At 37.0% G+C, this 19549-nt stretch overlaps 1 protein-coding gene across 1 annotated transcript; it reads left to right on the top strand.

Moving 5' to 3' along the window:
• The first annotated feature begins 3053 nt into the window (after positions 1-3053).
• On the top strand, positions 3054-10919 carry crlf2 (cytokine receptor like factor 2). The gene is made up of 6 exons (XM_079821478.1): positions 3054-3195; positions 5816-5973; positions 6160-6319; positions 6497-6599; positions 6683-6770; positions 8800-10919. Exons 1-6 carry the CDS (start codon positions 3093-3095, stop codon positions 9022-9024), a joined length of 837 nt encoding a protein of 278 aa, XP_079677604.1. The 5' UTR covers positions 3054-3092; the 3' UTR covers positions 9025-10919.
• The last annotated feature ends 8630 nt before the right edge of the window (positions 10920-19549 follow it).

Genomic DNA, 19549 nt, shown 5'->3' with positions numbered 1-19549 from the left:
TACTGGATGTTTTTCCCTTTTCACACCATTCTTTGTAAACCCTAGAAATGGTTGTGCGTGAAAATCCCAGTAACTGAGCAGATTGTGAAATACTCAGACCGGCCCGTCTGGCACCAACAACCATGCCACGCTCAAAATTGCTTAAATCACCTTTCTTTCCCATTCTGACATTCAGTTTGGAGTTCAGGAGATTGTCTTGACCAGGACCACACCCCTAAATGCATTGAAGCAACTGCCATGTGATTGATTGATTAGATAATTGCATTAATGAGAAATTGAACAGGTGTTCCTAATAATCCTTTAGGTGAGTGTAATAATTTATTGAGAGATTTCACTGTAATCTCAGGGACCCCAAGAATTTGCATGTAAAAAAGAACAATTTCTATTATGAAATAATATTATTCTGATTTTGCCCTCACTTTTTTAATGTTGTCTTTTTATTGTTCAAAACCCAATAGCAATGTATAGGTATGCACTTGTCAGAAATGTAAATATTTTTTAACATATAGAAACTTTGTCTCACTTCCTTTTGACTTAATGAACATCGGTGCAAAACATGATCATTATCTATTACAAAACAACACCTCCAGGCTCATATGCGACCGTTCACACCCAAGACTTCTCGTACATCTGCTATTCATATCTCACATTCACTCTAAAAAATAATGTGTTGACTCAATAAAAAAATAATAATAATGTACGCAACAGTTTGCATACATTTTTTGGAGTTATGTCAACTATTATACAAGCAAGCTGCTTGTAAGGTTTTTTACAACTTTGAGTGAATTTACCAACAAGCTACATTAAGTTAGAGGAACGTAATAATTTTTAGCATAAACACAAATTTTAAAGTTTATTACGCAATTTTTTTTTAAACCCAACTCCAAGAGCTGTATCCCTGGAACCAATTAATCTGATCTATTTCCGTTGAAATCAAACGACAATGAACAAGAAAGATAAGCGCAGTCAATTGGATCTACACTTCAGCACAATGGTAATCACAAAAACGTCAACATTACAGAAACTATTTTAAATGTCAAACATAACAGCATTAAACACTTACAGGTATAGATAGTTCACCCAAAAATAAAACAAATTCTTTCATAATTTACTCACCCTCAAGTTAGTCCAAATCTGCATGAATTTCTTTCTTCTGCTGAACACAAAGGAAGATATTTGGAAGAATATTTGTAACCAATTAGATCTCGCCAGCCATTGACTACCATAGTTTTCCCCCCTTTAATTTCAATATTTATTCTCCTTATCCAGTCCTATGCAAAGCATGCTCACTGCCTAATTTCCAAAGTTATCGAGACAATTTCTTTAAGTTACTACAATGTAATAAAAAAAGAGCCAATTAACGCAGAAATTTTGCATTTATATTCCAGACAATATTATTTTGATATAATGATCAACATAATTGTGCCAACAGAACTCCATAAAATAATGTTTGCAACTTAAAAGGTTTAATTAAAACATTAAATAAAGAATTTTTGAACTTGCGACATGCATTTATTTAAGTTGTGGTAACTTTTTTAGAGTGTATATGTACAATGCACGAGAAAGAAACTGTCTTCATTGCATGTAGTTTATTAAGTCTTCTGTGGCTGGAACATACAGATTATTATCAAGCTGCTTGTAAGGTTTGGTTAATGAGACAAGAGATGTGACTCATATGAAGGTTACAGAATCAAATTGCCAAAATGATTCCTTTGAATAGCTGTGTGCATTTGAAAAATTCTGATGTTACACAGAGAATTGTTATTTGAAGCAGTGAGAGTTAAATGTGTATTTATTCATAACATCACTTTTGTAATAATTTCAACATTTGTGGCACAGTCACAACACCATCTGGTGGTAGGATTTTGTGATTGCTACACTCGTAATCATAGGGGAACCTTTTTTAGCGCTATATAGCACCAATTTTGGTGCTTCAGTGGTTCTTCAGCGGTTCTTCAGCGGTGCTATATAGCACCTTAGTCAAAGAACCGGTGAAGAACCTCTGAAGAACCGCTGAAGAACCACTGAAGAACCGCTGAAGAACCACTGAAGCACCAAAATTGGTGCTATATAGCACTAAAAAAGGTTCCCCTATGATTACGAGCCAAGAACCATTTTTGGTGCCATATAGAACCTTTTTTTTTTTAGAGTGTAATTGTAGAAGACTAGTAGTAAGCATTATGGTAAGTTTGAAAGATCTACCAAAAAACACTTAGTAAAGTTGATGTATTAGCCTGGTTGTTTGTCTGACCCTTGTGTTCTCTTCCTCCCTCCCACGGTGGTCGGTTCTAAGTAAATCTGATCTTGTGGTGAGATAAGTGACTTCTATAGAGTGAGAAAATAATCATAAATTATCCCACTATTGAGAGGTAAAACTGTAGGGGAAAATAGACAACATATATTTCTTCGTAAATCAATTTCTGTGTAGGAGTATGCCTTAACCACTTGACTGGTTGGGGGGTGGGGAATTATAGTTCATTGAACAGACTTTAACCAAAATGGGAACACAAATATTTGTAATAAATGTATGACATTTAAAAACACCCTGACCACATTTATGAAAAGATAGTTAATAAATGAAGTAAAAGAAAAGAAAGGAGCTATTTATTTCTGACCCAAGAAAATGTACACAGATTATAATGTCTTATTTTGTTGACTGTATGGTTATTTGGTGCTCACATTCTTATATTCATCTATCATCCGTTACCAGAATTAAAGCTCTGGGTTCTTACATCGGTACATATTTGTACAAAGTGCGAGAAAACATGAAAGTGGTTTCTATAACATCTAAAGAACTTACAAAGTTTCCCCTATAACGGGGTGAAATCACCAACACAAACTTCTACCAAGAATCTACCAGAGTCCCAAGAAATACATTTGAACTGAATAAGAAAGAATATAAAACAAAACCAGTGATGTGACAGAGTTAAAACCCTCCCTCACATCATAAGAGCAAGTGAGGGGGAGAGGACGGGAAGGAAATGAGTGGAGGAACGGGTTTGGTGATTCAGGTATAAATTGTGTCACCTGTTCCTCTGTGCTTTAAAGTCTGAGATTTCTTCATTGATAAGTAACTGAGAGAGTAACATATCATGAACAACTGGAGTGTGTATCTCCTGGTAGTCCTTGCCTTGCTCTTTGCTCCAGAGTCTAGTGCTGACGATGATGATGAGTATTTTTATGGTGAAGATTATGGTGAGTTTTTCTTTAATCTTTATTTCTTTTACAGAACAAACATTCAATATTTTTTGCGCAATGTAACTTTTGATTCGATTGAGAGATGATTACACATTATTTTCATATGACATCTATATATAAAGAACTGTTAGAATGGTTTGTAGCTGAAGAGTATGAAAAAAGTCTATATATTAGGCAAAGTATTATGCTTCCCACAGAAGCATGATTCTCAAACTCATCACAAACGTGTTTGCCCAATGTAAAAGGTCACCGGTTAAATCTTTAGGAATGGAGCATATGACGCGCACATTCTTGCCAGTGTACATTTAGACAAACATCTGATGATAATGATAAGTCTGCTGATAAGCAGCAGTGCTTCACAGTGCATGAGCTGTCTGGAGAGCCACATCAAAAGGCCAGAGGAGGGGGAGGCGTTTACATGAGCTGGTATTTCCTGTATACCTGGCAAAGAGTCACATCAGAACATGCACATTCATTAAATAAAAAAACCCATGTTTCGCAATAATGTTATTTGTAAAGTTAATTTCAAGGCTGTAAACATTTACATATTACTCATACTGTAGGTTCAACAGAATACAGTATGTGGACTTTCTCAGCCTTTTCTGCTAAGTTTTTTTTAAGTATAAAAATAAATCAAATTAATATATTACAAATTAATATTATATATATATATATATATATATATATTACCAGTCAAAATTTGATTTTAATGTTTTTAAGTCTGCATTTATGTTATTAAAAATACAAAAAAGGCTGTAATATTGTGAAATATTATTAAAATGTAAAATTACTGTTTTCTATTTGAATGTATTTTAAAATGTAATTTATTCCTGTGATGCACAGCTGAATTTTGAGCATCACAACTCCAGTCTTCAGTGTCACATGATCCTTGAGAAATCATAATATGATGATTTGCTGCTCAAGAAACATTTATGATTATTACCAATGTTGAAAGCAGTTGTGTAAAACATTTTTTTTTAGGATTCTTTGACAAATAGAAAGTGGAAAAGAACAATATTTATCTGAAACAGAAAGCTTTTGTAACGTTGTACTACCGTTCAGAAGTTTTGGGTTGGTAGGAATTTTTTATTTCTTAATTTTTTTGGGAAAGAACTTAAAGAAATTCATACATTTATTCAGCAAGGATGCATTAAAATGATCAAGTGACAGTATATACATTTATAATGTTGAAAAAGCTTTATATTTCAGATAAATGCTGCTCGTACACAACTGCTTTCAACATTGATAATAATAATAAATGTTTCTTGAGCAGCTAATCGGCATATTAGAATGATTTCTGAAGGATCGTGTGACTCTAAAGACTGGAGTAATGATGCTGAAAAATCAGCTTTGAATCTCAGAAATAAATTGCATTTTAAAATATATTCAAATAGAAAAATAGTTATTTTAAATTGTAAAAATATTTCACAATAATACTATTTTTGCTGTATTTTTTATCAAATAAATGCAGCCTTGGTGAGCAGAAGAGACTTCTTTCAAAACCATTAAAAAATCTGAATGATTCCAAACTTTTGGTGTACTCTTAATAATTTTTTTCGAAACAGTACCAAATTAGGGTTCTTCAGCTTGTAACAATAGCAGAACCCTTTTCGGTGCTAAATGGAACCCTTTTTATAAGGTTCCATAAAGAACCATGCTTTGAAAGTGTTATATAGGACCTTAACGGTGTTATAAATAACCCTTTTAATAATAGTTGCTTTTCATTAATATATTAGTATCTTCATATTGTTGTATACAGTATGTGAACCCTTTACCATGTTAAAAGGAAAAATGTATATAAAATGTCATGAGATAGCTTGAATGTTTTTTTTTTGGGACTGGGTATGTTTAGGCATAAAGTAATAATTTAACAAAAAAAATCTAACAATATGGATCATAAATCCAATATCTCTGTTACTTACTTTGAGGAGAAGAGAAGATGAGTAACTTATCTCTAAATGAACAGCGCTGCTCACACTTACATGTTCTGTTTAGCTAAAAAGAGAAAAAAGACATGATTGGTAGTAAACCAGTTACAATTTTAAAAGTAAAAATGTATAGACATTTTAAGAAATAAATCATTTACCTGTCAAGAGTAGTTGAGCTGAGCTCCAGAAAATCAATAATGAGGTGGCTTTGACAGTTACAGATTTGAAAAACAAACAGGTGGGAATAAAGAACCCTAAACTTTAACACAAAGAACCATTTCAGCATATAAAGGGTTCTTCAGGACCATACGGTTCTAAATAGAACTGTTACTAAAGAACCGTCGTTTTTTAGAGCATAGGACCATAACTCGTCCAATCATTGCATTTTTTCCGAATTCATTTTAAATACAATTGATAAGTGAGACACAAGATGGCAATGAGAAGCAAGTGTGAAAGGAGTTACCCAGAACAGCGGTCTGTTATTCAGTGCAGCTAACAATAACGGTCAAATCAGACGGTTGACCAATGAGAATCAAGTATTTCAGAGAGCTATAAGAGAAAATATTTAATAATAATAATTTGTTACATTTATAAAGCGCTTTTCTAGGCACTTAAAGCGCTGATGATTTTTTTTAATTCTATGGAATTTTGTATGAACAGCTACTCATTAATACTGTGCTTTTTTCAAGGGCTTCTAGAAGAGATTGACTCGGACCAGATTGTTTTTAAGATTAGTAATACATTACATGGTGTTACTATAACATGGAGGAATCCAAATAATAAAACAGATTCCAAGTGTTATACAACTGAAGTGCAGTACAAGAGCCAATGTGTCAAAGACTGGAAGGTATTGAACACTCACAGACACTTACACATTTGAGCTGAAGTAATGGAACTGAGGCAACAAGACTTGCATATGCTTGATACAGTATGACTGGAAAAATGCTGATGAATCTGATATAAAATGACATGATATTTATTCAAAGCAAAGTTGGAGAATCTTACAGTATGTTTTGCATTTGCTTATGTGCAGAGAGGTCAGAGGATTGAACTTAAACATGATGTGTATAATTTGCACCTGCCCACCCTCAGCTTAAAGATGAATTACGATTTCAGAATAAGAATGAGGTTGGAATGTTTAGACAAGAACTGGAGCAACTGGACAAAAGTGCAAAGTTGGGGAAACAATATAGGTACCTTCTCCTTGTCTTTAAAAAAACCATGTAATCTGACATAGCAATATTTATGGTTCAAAAGCAAATCTTTTTACATCTCTTTATTAGCTCAAACTTTTGTACTCGCATCCCTCTTCCCAATAGATTGCATGCAATAGCCTTAAGTTAGAAATAAACAAAACATTTTGTTCACAGGTGCTTGTACGGTAGAATCACCCGCCAACATATGGGTTTATTTTTTGAAAATTGTGCTGCCACTGACCGGCTTTCTTCTTGTTTGTCTGCTGACTCAACATGGGTGAGTATTACAGAAACTTTGATTAATATAATATTATCCAGACAATTTTTACTGAATGCCTGAATGCTGCTGATGTTCTTTAGTTTTGAAAGAATTAGAAGACTGATCCTTCCTAAAGTACCAGATCCCAAACACTTTAAAACTAATATCATGGACATTGACCAGTCTCAGGTAAGACCAATGCCATGCAACATATCAAATGCATGAATCTGACAGAATACATTTCAAGATGTTTGTAGTTCTTACTGCTAGAAGAGAATTAGCATTTTCAAGCCATGGTTCCTTCAGGTTTTTTTTTTTTTTAAATAGCTGTTTGGGATTTATCAGTATATTACAGTTTGTGGTTAACATTAGTGTACTTGAAGAGACTTGCACGTTATTGCAACATAAGTTCCCTATCAGTCAGTCACTTTTGACGTTATGTCAGAACTGAATTGACGAATTGGAATCTCGCCTGAGAGCCCAATTCCACGTCTCCATCCCCACCTTCCCAACCTCCCAATTTGTCAGTTGTACGACTGTTTGTCGTCAGTTGTTCTGATGTAATGTCTCCGGAGTTACATAAGTAACCTAAACGTTACACAATTATAGCTCAAATGTGAATGATGACACCATTCTGCGCTTAAATTTTTTTTGCTACATTTTAATTAAGCATATAAAAATATGCTTGTGGTAGTTGTAGTGCTTATGCAGCAGCTTGTTAGCAGTTTTTCCAAATTCATGTTTGAGGTCTGATGAATTTTTTTTAGAACAAAATGTCAAAGTTTCTCTGAGATTGTTTTTACATGTACAACGAAACACTGATAGCTATCAAAATTCAACTCTTTATAAAAACCTGAGATTATTATTTTTACTCTTTTTTTAAATACAAGTTTTTACCAGTATTTAACGTAAATGTAAATAGGCATGTACAAATTGAATAATGTCAGAACTCTAGTAAAATTGTTTACATGTAATGTCAAATGTCAACCATGACCTTTATCCGATAAACTGTTTAAGGGATTTACATAGTTTATTAATAATTGGAACAATTGTGTATGTAAACGCACAATAACCTTGGCCACACACACAGGTTTGTTTTGCTATCTAAGTGAGGACATTCCATAATGGTTTTTATCCTGTACATTCTATCCCCCTACACTACCCTTACCCCTAAACCTACCCATCAGGAAACATTCTGCATTTAAATTTTTTTTATAAAACATTGTTTAGTATGTTTTTAAAGCTATTTGAAATGACCTTATATTTCATGTTTACGTCGTAATACCAGTGTAATACCTGTGTCATTATACAAATTTGTGTCCTCATAAATAACAAAAACAAACAAGCGAGCAACAAGCAAGTTGGCCGTTGCATTTAGAATTTTATGAAAAATAACTGTCATGTTCACACTGCAACAAACTCTGATTGAACATGTTCAGTCTTGAGAAAACAAACCCCAACTCCAACGGACGCTGTAACACACTGATCTTGTTTGTTGGTATTTGTCTGTGCAGTGTGAATTGGCCTTTAAAAATAAAGGTTCTTTATTATCTATGGTACCATGAAGAACATTTAACATCCATGGAATCAAAATGTTATTCATTGTAGAAAAAGATTCTTTAGATTACTAAAATGTTATTTTAAAGGAATAGTTCACCCAAAAATTAAAATGATCCCATAAGTTACTCACCCTCGAGCCAATAATATCCTGGCTCTTATGGCATTGAATATAGTTTTTGAAGCCCAAAAAGTGCATCCATTCATCATAAAGGTAATCCATACTACTCCAGTGGGTTAATAAATGCCTTCTGAAGAAAAAGCTATGGGTTTTTGTAAGAAAAATATCCATATTTAAAACTTTATAAACTATAATCACTGGCTTCCGGCAACGGCTGTACGCGCGTTTACGAGAGAGTCGAGTTCCCGCAGAAGGGTGACCTCTGACCCAACGTATGACGCATTACATAGGCGCTCAGGCACTGTTCAATGCCATTACAAAGCTGGGAAGAGCCAGGATATTATTAAATAGAACTCCGATTGTGTTCGGCTGAAAGAATTTAGTCATATACACATACTGTAGGATGGCATGAGGGTAAGTAAATTATAGGATCATTTCTCATTTTTGGGTGAACTATTCCATTAAGAAGTGTTCACTGAAGATTGACGTTATGATTGGACAGCTCTAATTAATATTTTTGCCTGTCATTTCCTTTCTAAGTGGTGGGGGAACCTTACCCAGTTGAATGAGGAGTGCACAACAACAGATATTGAGATTATTGACAAGAACGAAAGGGAAGAGCAACTTCAAACTTTGGTAATGCAGCCCATCGACACCAGCTCTAAACAACATGACAACATGTACTGCATCTACTCCTCTGAAACATCTGGTGAGAACACAGAACCACAATACTCTCAGATGGTGTTGGGGTATATTACCCTCTAAAACCACTGAGTGACTGAAATCATGTCAATGAATGCATCAGAATGCTTTTCAGAATGATTGGTGGTACACATTACAGACTCCCTGAGTTGATCTGTGATGCTATCTAGAGACGAAACTCAAGTCTCAAAGTTGTGATCATTACAGTTTGGATGCTTAGCATGGCCTTGTTAGCCCCTGCTGGTAGATCATGTAAATACACAATATGATACAAAAAGCATTCAAAATTAGCCATCTATTCTGATGCAACTAAAGTATTGTATGCTGCTTATTTCCAGGGCAAAGCCAAACAAGAGCCTTTGAGATGAATGCTTATGTATATTTATCTCTAGGTATTATAGATCTCAGTGGTAAAGTCTGTGATCAGGATTGTGGTTAAAGCAAGCTAGAGCTCAGATCATTTAAGCATATCTGTGACAAACAATGTGAGTGCAATGCAATAATTGGACAATGGAGGGCACTCTGACTATCCTGAAGTGTTAAAGAAGAGTTGAAACCAATCAAAGCCAACAAGGAACACACTCTTCACAGCATCACAGCCCTCTCTTAAGGGAGGATGTACGTTAATTTGAAGACTGATTTAAAAGATTAATGTGAAACTGCATAATAGATGTGGAGTTTCAGTGTGACGGCGTAACAAAGCCAGGGCAGCAGCCACACACTCCGATCTGTTGTGATTGATGAACTGGAGTGTGGGTGAGTGAGAATGAGCAAATAATCATTAAGAGAAGCAAAAGTGAACAGCACACAGGTGGATAAATGAAAGTGAAAATATTCACCGTTTCAGTCCTACATGTTGCAGCTTATAAAAATTGACCAGCGTTATTTTTCTGTAAGGTGTAAAGTATTAGCTGTATGAACAAAGCAAATATGTACAGTCGGATCCAAAAGTATGAGCCCACACTATGATAATTTTTTTTCTACATTTAAAGCTGGAAAAGTTATTTATTATTAATATTAAACCTAGAAAGAAGTTTTTGAAAAAAAGAGAAATGTGACCCTGGACCACAAAACAGTCAAAAACAGAGTTTGTGGCATACATTGTATGGGTCAAAATTATCGATTTTTGAATGCCAAAAATCATTAGGATATTAAGTAAAGATCATGTTCCATGAAAATATTTAGCACATTTCTTACCGTATATATCGAATATGTATTATTGGTAGTAATATGCATTGCTAAGGACTTAATTTGGACTACTTTAAAGGTGATTTTCTCAATATTTAGATTTTTTTGCACACTCAGATTCCAGATTTTCAAATAGTTGTATCTCGGCCAAATATTGTCCTATCCTAACAAACCATACATCAACCGAATGCTGATTTATATACATCTCAATTTCAAAATATTGAGCCTTATGACTAGTTTTGTGGTCCAGGGTCACAAATATTTAGTATTCTGCAGTTTTCTAGGCCACTGATCAAACAAATTTGTCACAGTCATGTGATTCCTTTGTACCAAAGGTCAGATTTCCAGCTTCCATTAAAGCACAAGGCTATTCGGATCATTCTAAAATAATTTAAGCAAATGATCATCAGGTTTTTCCACAAACTTTCTTGCAGCTCAAGTGCACTGTCATTAAAGCAAAAGGAGGACAAAACAAATACTAGAACATTCTGATATTTTTGTCATAATTGTTTTCCACATTTTTTCACATTGCTATGCTGATATTGTTGCACAATAAAAACATTTGACCTGTTTTCAGATTGTTTTTCAGACCCTACTGTACATGCATTTGATAAAATACCACAGAAAAACCCTTGATTGTCTTTATTATTGCATCAATTATACTTGAATTATTTTTATACACTGTCAGTGTGAAGATTTGCTAAAAAACTACAGTGCTTGTGCTTTTTACTTTTGTAATTAATAAACACTTTATGTTTATTTGTCCACCAACGGTGTGTCGCTAACTGTTTTTGTTACGCAAACCCACTGTCGGGGGAAGGATGTGATTAAGGTCTGGCTGTACAAGACCAAACAAGTTTCCCTTGTGAATACACGTACAATAAACCAACGGTTCGATAGAAATTATCTCTTAGATAGAGAGTGGGGAATTACCTTGCAAGTAAAAACTTCGATCAACAGAATAGAAAAAAAGTTTACTCAGAATAATAAACTATACGAGATAAGATAAACCACTTTCACTTTATGTAATTTTCCATCTTCGCCTCTTATAGAGAAACTCTTTTCCAAGAAGGGGGACTGGAGGTGGTATTGGTTTGTACTTCATACATGATAACTGCCCATAAACTGCCCGCTCAAATAGGCAATCAGAGGTAGCTAGTCACCATTGTGACTGTTATATCAGAGTTCACACCAGCTAGAGTCTTCATATCTCCTCCAGCTTACATAAGAGAAGCAACAAACAGCTTGCTCGATTAATAAATTAAGTATGCTAAATATGGCTTACAGTCATGTTTCTGCAGCGCTATTTAATGATAATCAACATTCCAACAATTACATCTTTACACTTTACACTTTTAATTATACATTGTGCTTTTCTGTCTGGCAAATGGGAATGAATCGTGTTCCCTGGTGAATTGTTCTCCAAAGCATTAAGCAAAAATGTGGGTCTATGTGTTATGATTTTTGCTCTTAAATACCAGGAAACTCACACACACACAGCAGAGATCAGCCTTGCTGGACTAAAATGTTTTATTTATTGTAATGCTTTAGTGGGGGAAGACCCAGATCATGCATTCATTATCATAAAGGCCCCGAGACATTCCGCACAAAGAGCGAGACGGGTTTTGCGCCTTCTACGGCACCTAAAGAATGTGCAGGTGGAGGAACGACTAGGTTTAGCGACGTGACAGAAGATGACAATGTCAAAGAACCGCCATCTCCAGCACATAAACTGTCCCTGAAGCAGACACTTAAGGGAGATGTAAAACGCTACACATCTCGGCGTTGTTTTCATTCTCATAAGCTTGTTTTTAATATGCTACGTTGAATGTGTCAGGGCCCCCAGGCGGTAAATGGTGGATGACAAATGTTACTGCAAGCAAACCCACTGGAGGCTGACCATATTGTACCTGTGCCGGGCTTCTTGAAGCTCCTTTTTATCAAAAAGCTCAAAGCTGGAAGGAGTGCCTCTCTTGTCACCTACTAGTCTGTTCCGGGTTGTATGCGTGCTTGCGCTCGGTGGATGCACTGTAAAACAGATGTTGAAGATTCTCGCAAAGACTCAATAAAAAAGACTGCGGAGGCCCTCTTTTCTATTCAATTATTTAGAGTTGAAGAAAGAAGCAACAGTATCAACACGTTTCCTCTGAAGCCCAAGCGTTCAGGAGGAATGAATAACATATTTATATAGTAACTCATGCCAAATAGCTGTAAATGGAAATAAATACCTTCTAATGGATCTTGGATCTGTGTGATCGCTGTTAACCTCCGAAAACAAATGTTAAATTGCACAAAAGAGCTGCCAAATATGTATTTTCCCTTTCTAGCATTCTAGAGAGCAAACTAGTATAGAACTCATTCTAGAGAACAAACTCCACCCTGTTGCCATTTAATTATTTTAAAGCTTTAAAAAAAAAGTGAAAACTTCCACACCTCTTACAGGCGTATCTTAACTCTTTGCACTTGTGCGCTTGATAACATAAAAAGGTGTCACTGACAAGCAGTGGGGTAATGCTTCTAATTATGTTGAACTCAAATAAATAAATTATTTGCTTTTCACCGGGTGAGCGTGACAGGTTTGCCAACAGCCTGACAAATGGAAGAATCGCTTGCAAATGCGCCGCGCGTATATAACGTGCAGCGGTGGAGAGACTCAGACAGGGCAAGAGCTTGACAGCCGTTTTTTCCCCCTCCTGTGTTAACAGTCTCAGTGCTCCACTCAAAATAAAGCTCTGTTTGAGGACTATAAGGTCTGTGTTGCAGTAAGCCTGATTGTGCCAAGCCTGATCTGGTATTCATTAGTGCTTATTACTTGTGACCTCACCTGCAAGTCGAGCCTGTCACGATTAAGCATGTTCCTCTGGCACTTGGGAAGACTCTCCTCTGAGGTTATGGAAGACGACACCAGACAGACAAATTACGCAAACCGAAGGTTTCGAAGGATGAAGCAAGTTGTCATTGGGCTGGTGCATTGATTAAGTCTACAGTACAAAAAGCAGAGACAAAGAGATAAGTATTTTGTCAGGGGCTTTCCAAAGAAACCATTGTGTCTGTGGGAGGAAAGATTTGATTATTAGTTTTTGCCACTAGCACAGATGAGAGGAGGAAGTCTCAGCGGAGAATAAAGAGGATGCGTGGTAGTGGGCGGGGAGCCGGCAGAGAGCTGATGTTGTATTCAGCGATCTCCAAAGGTCAACCTAAAACTGTACTGTTGTTCCTTAAGGATGAATGGCGCACATTCATTATATAGATGCTCTGTTTAAAACCCAGTAAACTGCCTACGTAGGCCGCGTTGTAAGGCATCATAGGCCAGCTCCCGACACTGAGGCTGTTCCAAAAGGTTGGCAGCATGATTATGCTGCTTTCTAAGATGCCTACTTTTGGTATCATAAAGCACAGAATGAAATCCCATAATGCATTGTGAGCTCTGTGGGGGGGGGGGGGGGGGGTACTTTTTAGTGGATTACTTTTTAGTGGATTTATTAGTTACTTTTTAGTGGAATTATTAGTTACAGACTAATTATTCCATACCAATTGTGTTAATAAAATATAAAACTAAAAACAACAGATACCCAATATTTGTGTTAATTGTGGTATTTTGTCTTTAGCTTAGCAACATGCTAATGACATTACATTCTGTAAAACAAAGATGGCAAAATTACTGAAATAATTCATTCACTATCAAAAGTATTAATAAATAACTGTTAAATCGAATAAAAGAGTGACTAACTTACCCTTTATATGTGTTCTGTTTATATCTTTATGATCAGGGTATTTTGCTGTTAGCTACATGCTAACTAGGGTTGTAGTACTCAACATCAGACAAGACCAGACAGAGACTCTCTATTTCTATCTCCATCTCAAATCTCAAATAAAGTCCAAGACTATATTTTCTGACTGGTTGAGTTCAAATGCTCCAATATGGCCATGGACTTAGACTTCGGACGGAGTTGAGGCAGAGTTCAGTTTTGCCTGGTCCCAAGTACTACGACACTAATGCTAAAACTTAACTCTTCCCCTGTTCTTTGTCTGAGGAACCTGCTAGAAAATAAAACATCTTAAATTAGCTCAAGCTGGTTTGCTTGTTTTAGATGGTCTCCCAGTCTGGTCTTTTGGCATGTTTCGGGCACTATTTAGCTGGTCAGGCTGAGACTAGTTAAACACCAGCTCGACAAGGCTGGGAGTCCAGCTAGACCATATATGCAGACAGAGCTTAGGCTGGTTTAAATATTTTTTTCAGCAGGAGAGACCTATTTTTGAGACATTGGGTTGCTAACTTTGTGCAGCGTTCCAAATCAATCCCTTACAAGGTTTAATTTTAATAAGGAAGGCAGCTGCCTATGAAGACAGTAGACAGCGAGGCAGCTCACTAGTTTTTGAGCAGAGAGCAAATTCAGAGCAAATGTATAGTTGTCTCAACATTGCATTCAGGAATCGTCTATGGCTGCGTTTTTCAAAAGCATCTTAGGCCTAAGTAGATCGTAGAACCATGCCACCAATGGTTTTGCTTTTGAGAAATGTGGCCCAGAAATAGATTCATAAATAGGTTGCCAAAGTACAACAAGCTGACTAATTAGGTGTAACATGACTAATTGTATGTACACTAGTAATAAGATTCTTATCGCTTCAGTAGGGGAGGCCATTTGTGCAAACTGATTTGCCAATATCAAATGCTGCCAACGTCAACACAATGCTGCTCACTATGGGGGAGAACCCCCACCCCCAAAAACAGACACACACACACACACACTGGCCTTCTACTGAGAATATCGGTCTGTTCCAGAAGTGTCATATTATGCCAGTACAGCAGCTGTGTGAGATGTATTTTTTTCATTATTATTAAGTATTCACATTTACAAACTAGCCCTGTTCACAGATGAAGTCTTACCTTATAAATTATAGATGCTGAAACAATCTCTAAAACATGTTCATTAAAGACAACGCTCTTTTTTTTAAAGGGTACCGGCTCATAAATATTTCTTAAAAGCAAATTTCGACACACACACACACACACACACACACGAAAAGAAAAGACTCCTTCCTCGACATCTCGAACATGTAAGAGGCATCGCATCAGCCTTCACTCCCAGACACGCAGAGGACACACACACTCACACGCGGGGAGACAGAAGTGCGACTGCGTCGTCTGCGGCGGTGACGCCTCTCTCTTGGAAAAGCTGAGCTCACGTACGCTCGCCTGCTCTGGAAGTGATGTTTGTGTGGATGACACGTATGATCCTTTAATCTCAGGCTCAGCTTGTTGAGCATCAAATTGAAATATCCTGAACAGATGTAAAAACACATGTGAGCCTCAACGTGCAAGCTGTGCCGAGCTTTGTTTCATCTGCTGATGATGGGAGCCTTAAGGAGATCTTTTTAAAATTTCATCACTATTCAAAAGGATAATTAATACGTACCCCCAGGCTTTGATTATGCTCTTCTTACTGTGTACGGCTGGTGTGGAGATAATGAGACACTCATCAGTCGCTGCCAGAGCTTCCCAACAAACGCACACAGTTTGCATAAGATACTTGAGATTCTGCAAAGGTAGCGGCGAGAGGTGCACACAGCCCGATGCTAATCTTGATCGCGGTGAAAACTGAAACGTTCAGTCGATGTGATACCCGCAACATGTGTTTACAGGGGTGCCTGTGTTGAACAGTGACACTGCATTGTCCTTGGGTCCTGCGTGGTCCACTTGCCTTTCATTTGTGACTGTGGTTGAGCAGGGAAGGCCAGGGATTTGGGGAATCTGGACAGAGAAGAATGACAGATGTTAGGAGAGATTATAATGAGTTGTCAACTGGAATGCAGTTTGGTGGCCGTTTTCTCTGTTCAGAAAAAAAAAAAACTCTGACCTTTGACCAGCGCATTCCCCTAACACCTGAGTTACAGGCAATTACTTAGCTGCTCTGCTCTCAACGCTGAGCCCTGACCCCTGGTTAGGTGCTATATGAAGTAGGCTGCACCGGCAGTACGTGATATAATATAATATAATGCAAAGTTCAGACATGAAAATGTGAGCAGAAATATAAATTAAGATAATCTTGTAAATAATTATTCAGGTTTGTGTTATGAAAATGGCGGCAAGATGTACACTGTTAATAATAAAGTTGTAATGTAACAGAAGCAGCGGCAGATCATTTATTTCGCATTGTGACGTAAAAAAAGTAATAAAATGGCAAGACCCTTGGTTCTATTCATTGGTTGTTGATTGGATGGAGGCAGAAATGTAAGGAAGATGCAGGGTTTAAGCGGACTAAATGATTGGAGAAGTCTGGCATACGTAGATAGAGAGGTCTGCCGTTTCTCTGGAGGGTTGAGTTATGAAATTTTGATCACAAGAAAATAGAGAAAACTGTGCAAGGATAAATCACAATAAGATGCACTTAGATAAGTGAATTAATACAATTCTAGAATACATTTTTGTTGACAACTTCTAATGTCAGCATTGCAATTTTGTCAGCTGTCTTACTGCTGATTCGGACAAGTGTAGAATAAACAACAGCTAACCTGAGTTCAGTATGCATTCATTTCTTGATGAGACATTTGACCTCATCAGCATGAAGTCATTTGCCAGATTTGCATGATTATTATCATACATTTCTGAGGAGAACTCGCAGCAAGGCTGCTCATGTAAAAGAAAAAAAGAATAAATAAAATAATAATAAGAAAAATCACCCCTCTCAGCATGCTGTCCCTACATACAAGAGACACCTCTCTTCTGTAAAAGACAGGCTAATTAATTCCTGTGGGTTTAAAAACACACACACACACACACACACACACACACACACACACACATTCACATGATCGCCAATCAACATAGTCATTACAACAGATGCCTAGCACTCACGTACACAGATGCACAACACGCATACAAACCCCACTGTGAGCTCCGTCTCCCGCTGCTGTACGAGGGCTGGCTGTGTGCTACAGTAGTCATGCAGCACTCATCCGCTCACAGGGAAGAGGCTGGCATAGACAAAGCCCTGCCTGTAGGTAAGCTGTACGCCACATCAAGGAGCTCCAGAGGTTTCCTGCAGTGACAACTATTTTGGAGCAGCACACTGATGAGCCTGAGGAGTCATTTGCAGGTCCACCTCTGGGCCTGACACAACACCAGTGACAGAGTGACACTCAGCACGAAGAGTATGTGTGTGTGTGTGTGTGTGTGTGTGTGTGTGTGTGTGTGTGAGTACCTTACTCTGGGTGGGATTTGGGGACACCTGCTGTAGCCCATGGTAAACAGCATGGAGGTGCGTGCATATTCATGTTTCAAAGTTGACGTGAAACACCGTTCGCAACCCATTTTACTTCATGATCTGATGTATGACGCAGGACCTTCAGACAAAAAAAATATATTTTATTCATAGGGAGTTGAATGTATTGTGAAAATTGGGCGTTACTTCATAACGGATCCAGGTGGTTGGATGGGAGCGGATGAAATACAAGCATGTATTTTTGATGCAGCTAAAAAAAAAAGGAAGGAAGTTGCTACATTTAAGGCAATTATTTATTTCAAATAACATAATTGATTAATCATTCACAATGAAACCATTATTGCGTAATATATATATAAAATATTCTCATTTAATTTAATCCTACATTTATTAATTTTTTAATACAGATTTGAATTGATATGTTTGCCTAATCTGAAATTGGGATTATGCAAACATAATTCGGAAAACAAATGAACATAGTATACATATTGAGTGCGAGTGCTGAATATAGTCACAAAATAGCCACTTACCCATGAAATCCAAGCGCAAGTGGTCACAGGAGATGTCCATCCACTTTTGATGGGATCGACAGAGAATTTAAAACCAGGGCCTTGGTGAACACGGCGCTAAAACAACACAGGCAGCACAATGTTATGGGGATGCGCCATTCATTTTCCCCTCACAATGATGCTAATGAAGGCAGCGGAAGGAGCATCCCAGTGAGACTTACTTGTTAGCCTGTAATGATGCATACTCAATGACATATTTATGTCAGAAACAGATACATATATATGTACTATATTTTGTCATACATCTAGACACAGTGAAGGTTGAATTAGTTTTACAGTCTGTACTTGTGCATTAGTGGTGACGTTCAGAACAAATACAATAGATTTGCTGATGTTCAAGCCCACATCGCTTAGGGGCCTCATGGTCCCTTAATGCATTCTTTTGTAAATTTGTTGGGTTGAGTCAGAAGAAAACCGCAGCCTCTTCCGTATGGCTGCTGGATTCTCCCAAGGTGCTCCTCTATTATGCCTTTTGCAAGAGGCATCTGCGGCCGCCACACAAGATGCTCTATTATGCCTCCTGTGAGAGGCATCTGCGGCAGACACGTTTTGAAACTTCACACGGCCTTTTACACAAAAAATAATTTGATCCAAGCCATCTGCCACTGTGTGATGGATACATGTGTAGAGACACGGGTTTCTGACAACACCATGTCATCTCTTCTCCAGACAGATAATAGCATGTCAGAGTCACTGGCCAAAGGGCCACATGTTAGCAGTCGGCTGAAGTGACATTTGAGATGGTCTTGGGACCCGGTGGCAGTGGCAGCAGCCATCCAAGCGTCCTACAATTCAATTCAGTGCTTGACAGCGTACGAAATTATCTGTAGACAGATGATAGATCGTTAGTGGACTGAACATTTCCTATGCAGAACATTCAAGGACTTCTAGATCTCACATTATCAAGGCACATCTTTAGAGTTAGAATAAAATAAAAATCAGTTTTTATGGAATATTGCAGTCTTTATTATAAATATATTATTTATACATGCAGATCTAATTTTTTTTAAATGAATGTGCCCTCGTAATCTTTAATCAAAATTAGGGCTGTGCGATATTGAAGAAAAATGCGATATCCTTGTTAAATAATGCGATATTTGATATGCGATACGATATTGCTTTAAGTGTATAAAATCTATTTAAATTATATTTTTTTTAAATATTTAAAAACTGAGAATGATACCATTTATGTTTCACATTCTTTCTGGGAAAAGAAAGCATCGCTACAACTTCTGAAAGTGACCAGCAGTGTTTTGGCAAAAATGAATGTCACAATCTGACAATATAATTTTAACATCATTGTAAACAAACAAAAAATGTAATGCCAATATTTAAATACCCAAAACTCTTTGACTTGGTAATATATAGTTATATCAACCTAAAACTTAAAGCTACACTGGGTGATATTTTCCCCCATCTAGCGGTTAAAAGGTATATGAATATTAGTTTCTCTTCCTCTCAATTCCGATTTCGTTTTAACTCCTATGGTGGCCGATTTAGTCTAAGATTAATATGGCTTCCAGTTCGACCTCGTCCACATTCGACACGGTGCCATCGAGTGTTAAAACGCGAAAGGCGAAGCTTGAATTCATGGGTATGTCCCTCTTT

The sequence above is a fragment of the Gobio gobio genome, assembly GCF_949357685.1.
Source record: "Gobio gobio genome assembly, chromosome: 7".
Taxonomy (NCBI): Eukaryota; Metazoa; Chordata; class Actinopteri; order Cypriniformes; family Gobionidae; genus Gobio; species Gobio gobio.
Note: the sequence above shows the minus strand (reverse complement) of the source record. Positions and strands in the feature narration are given on the sequence as shown.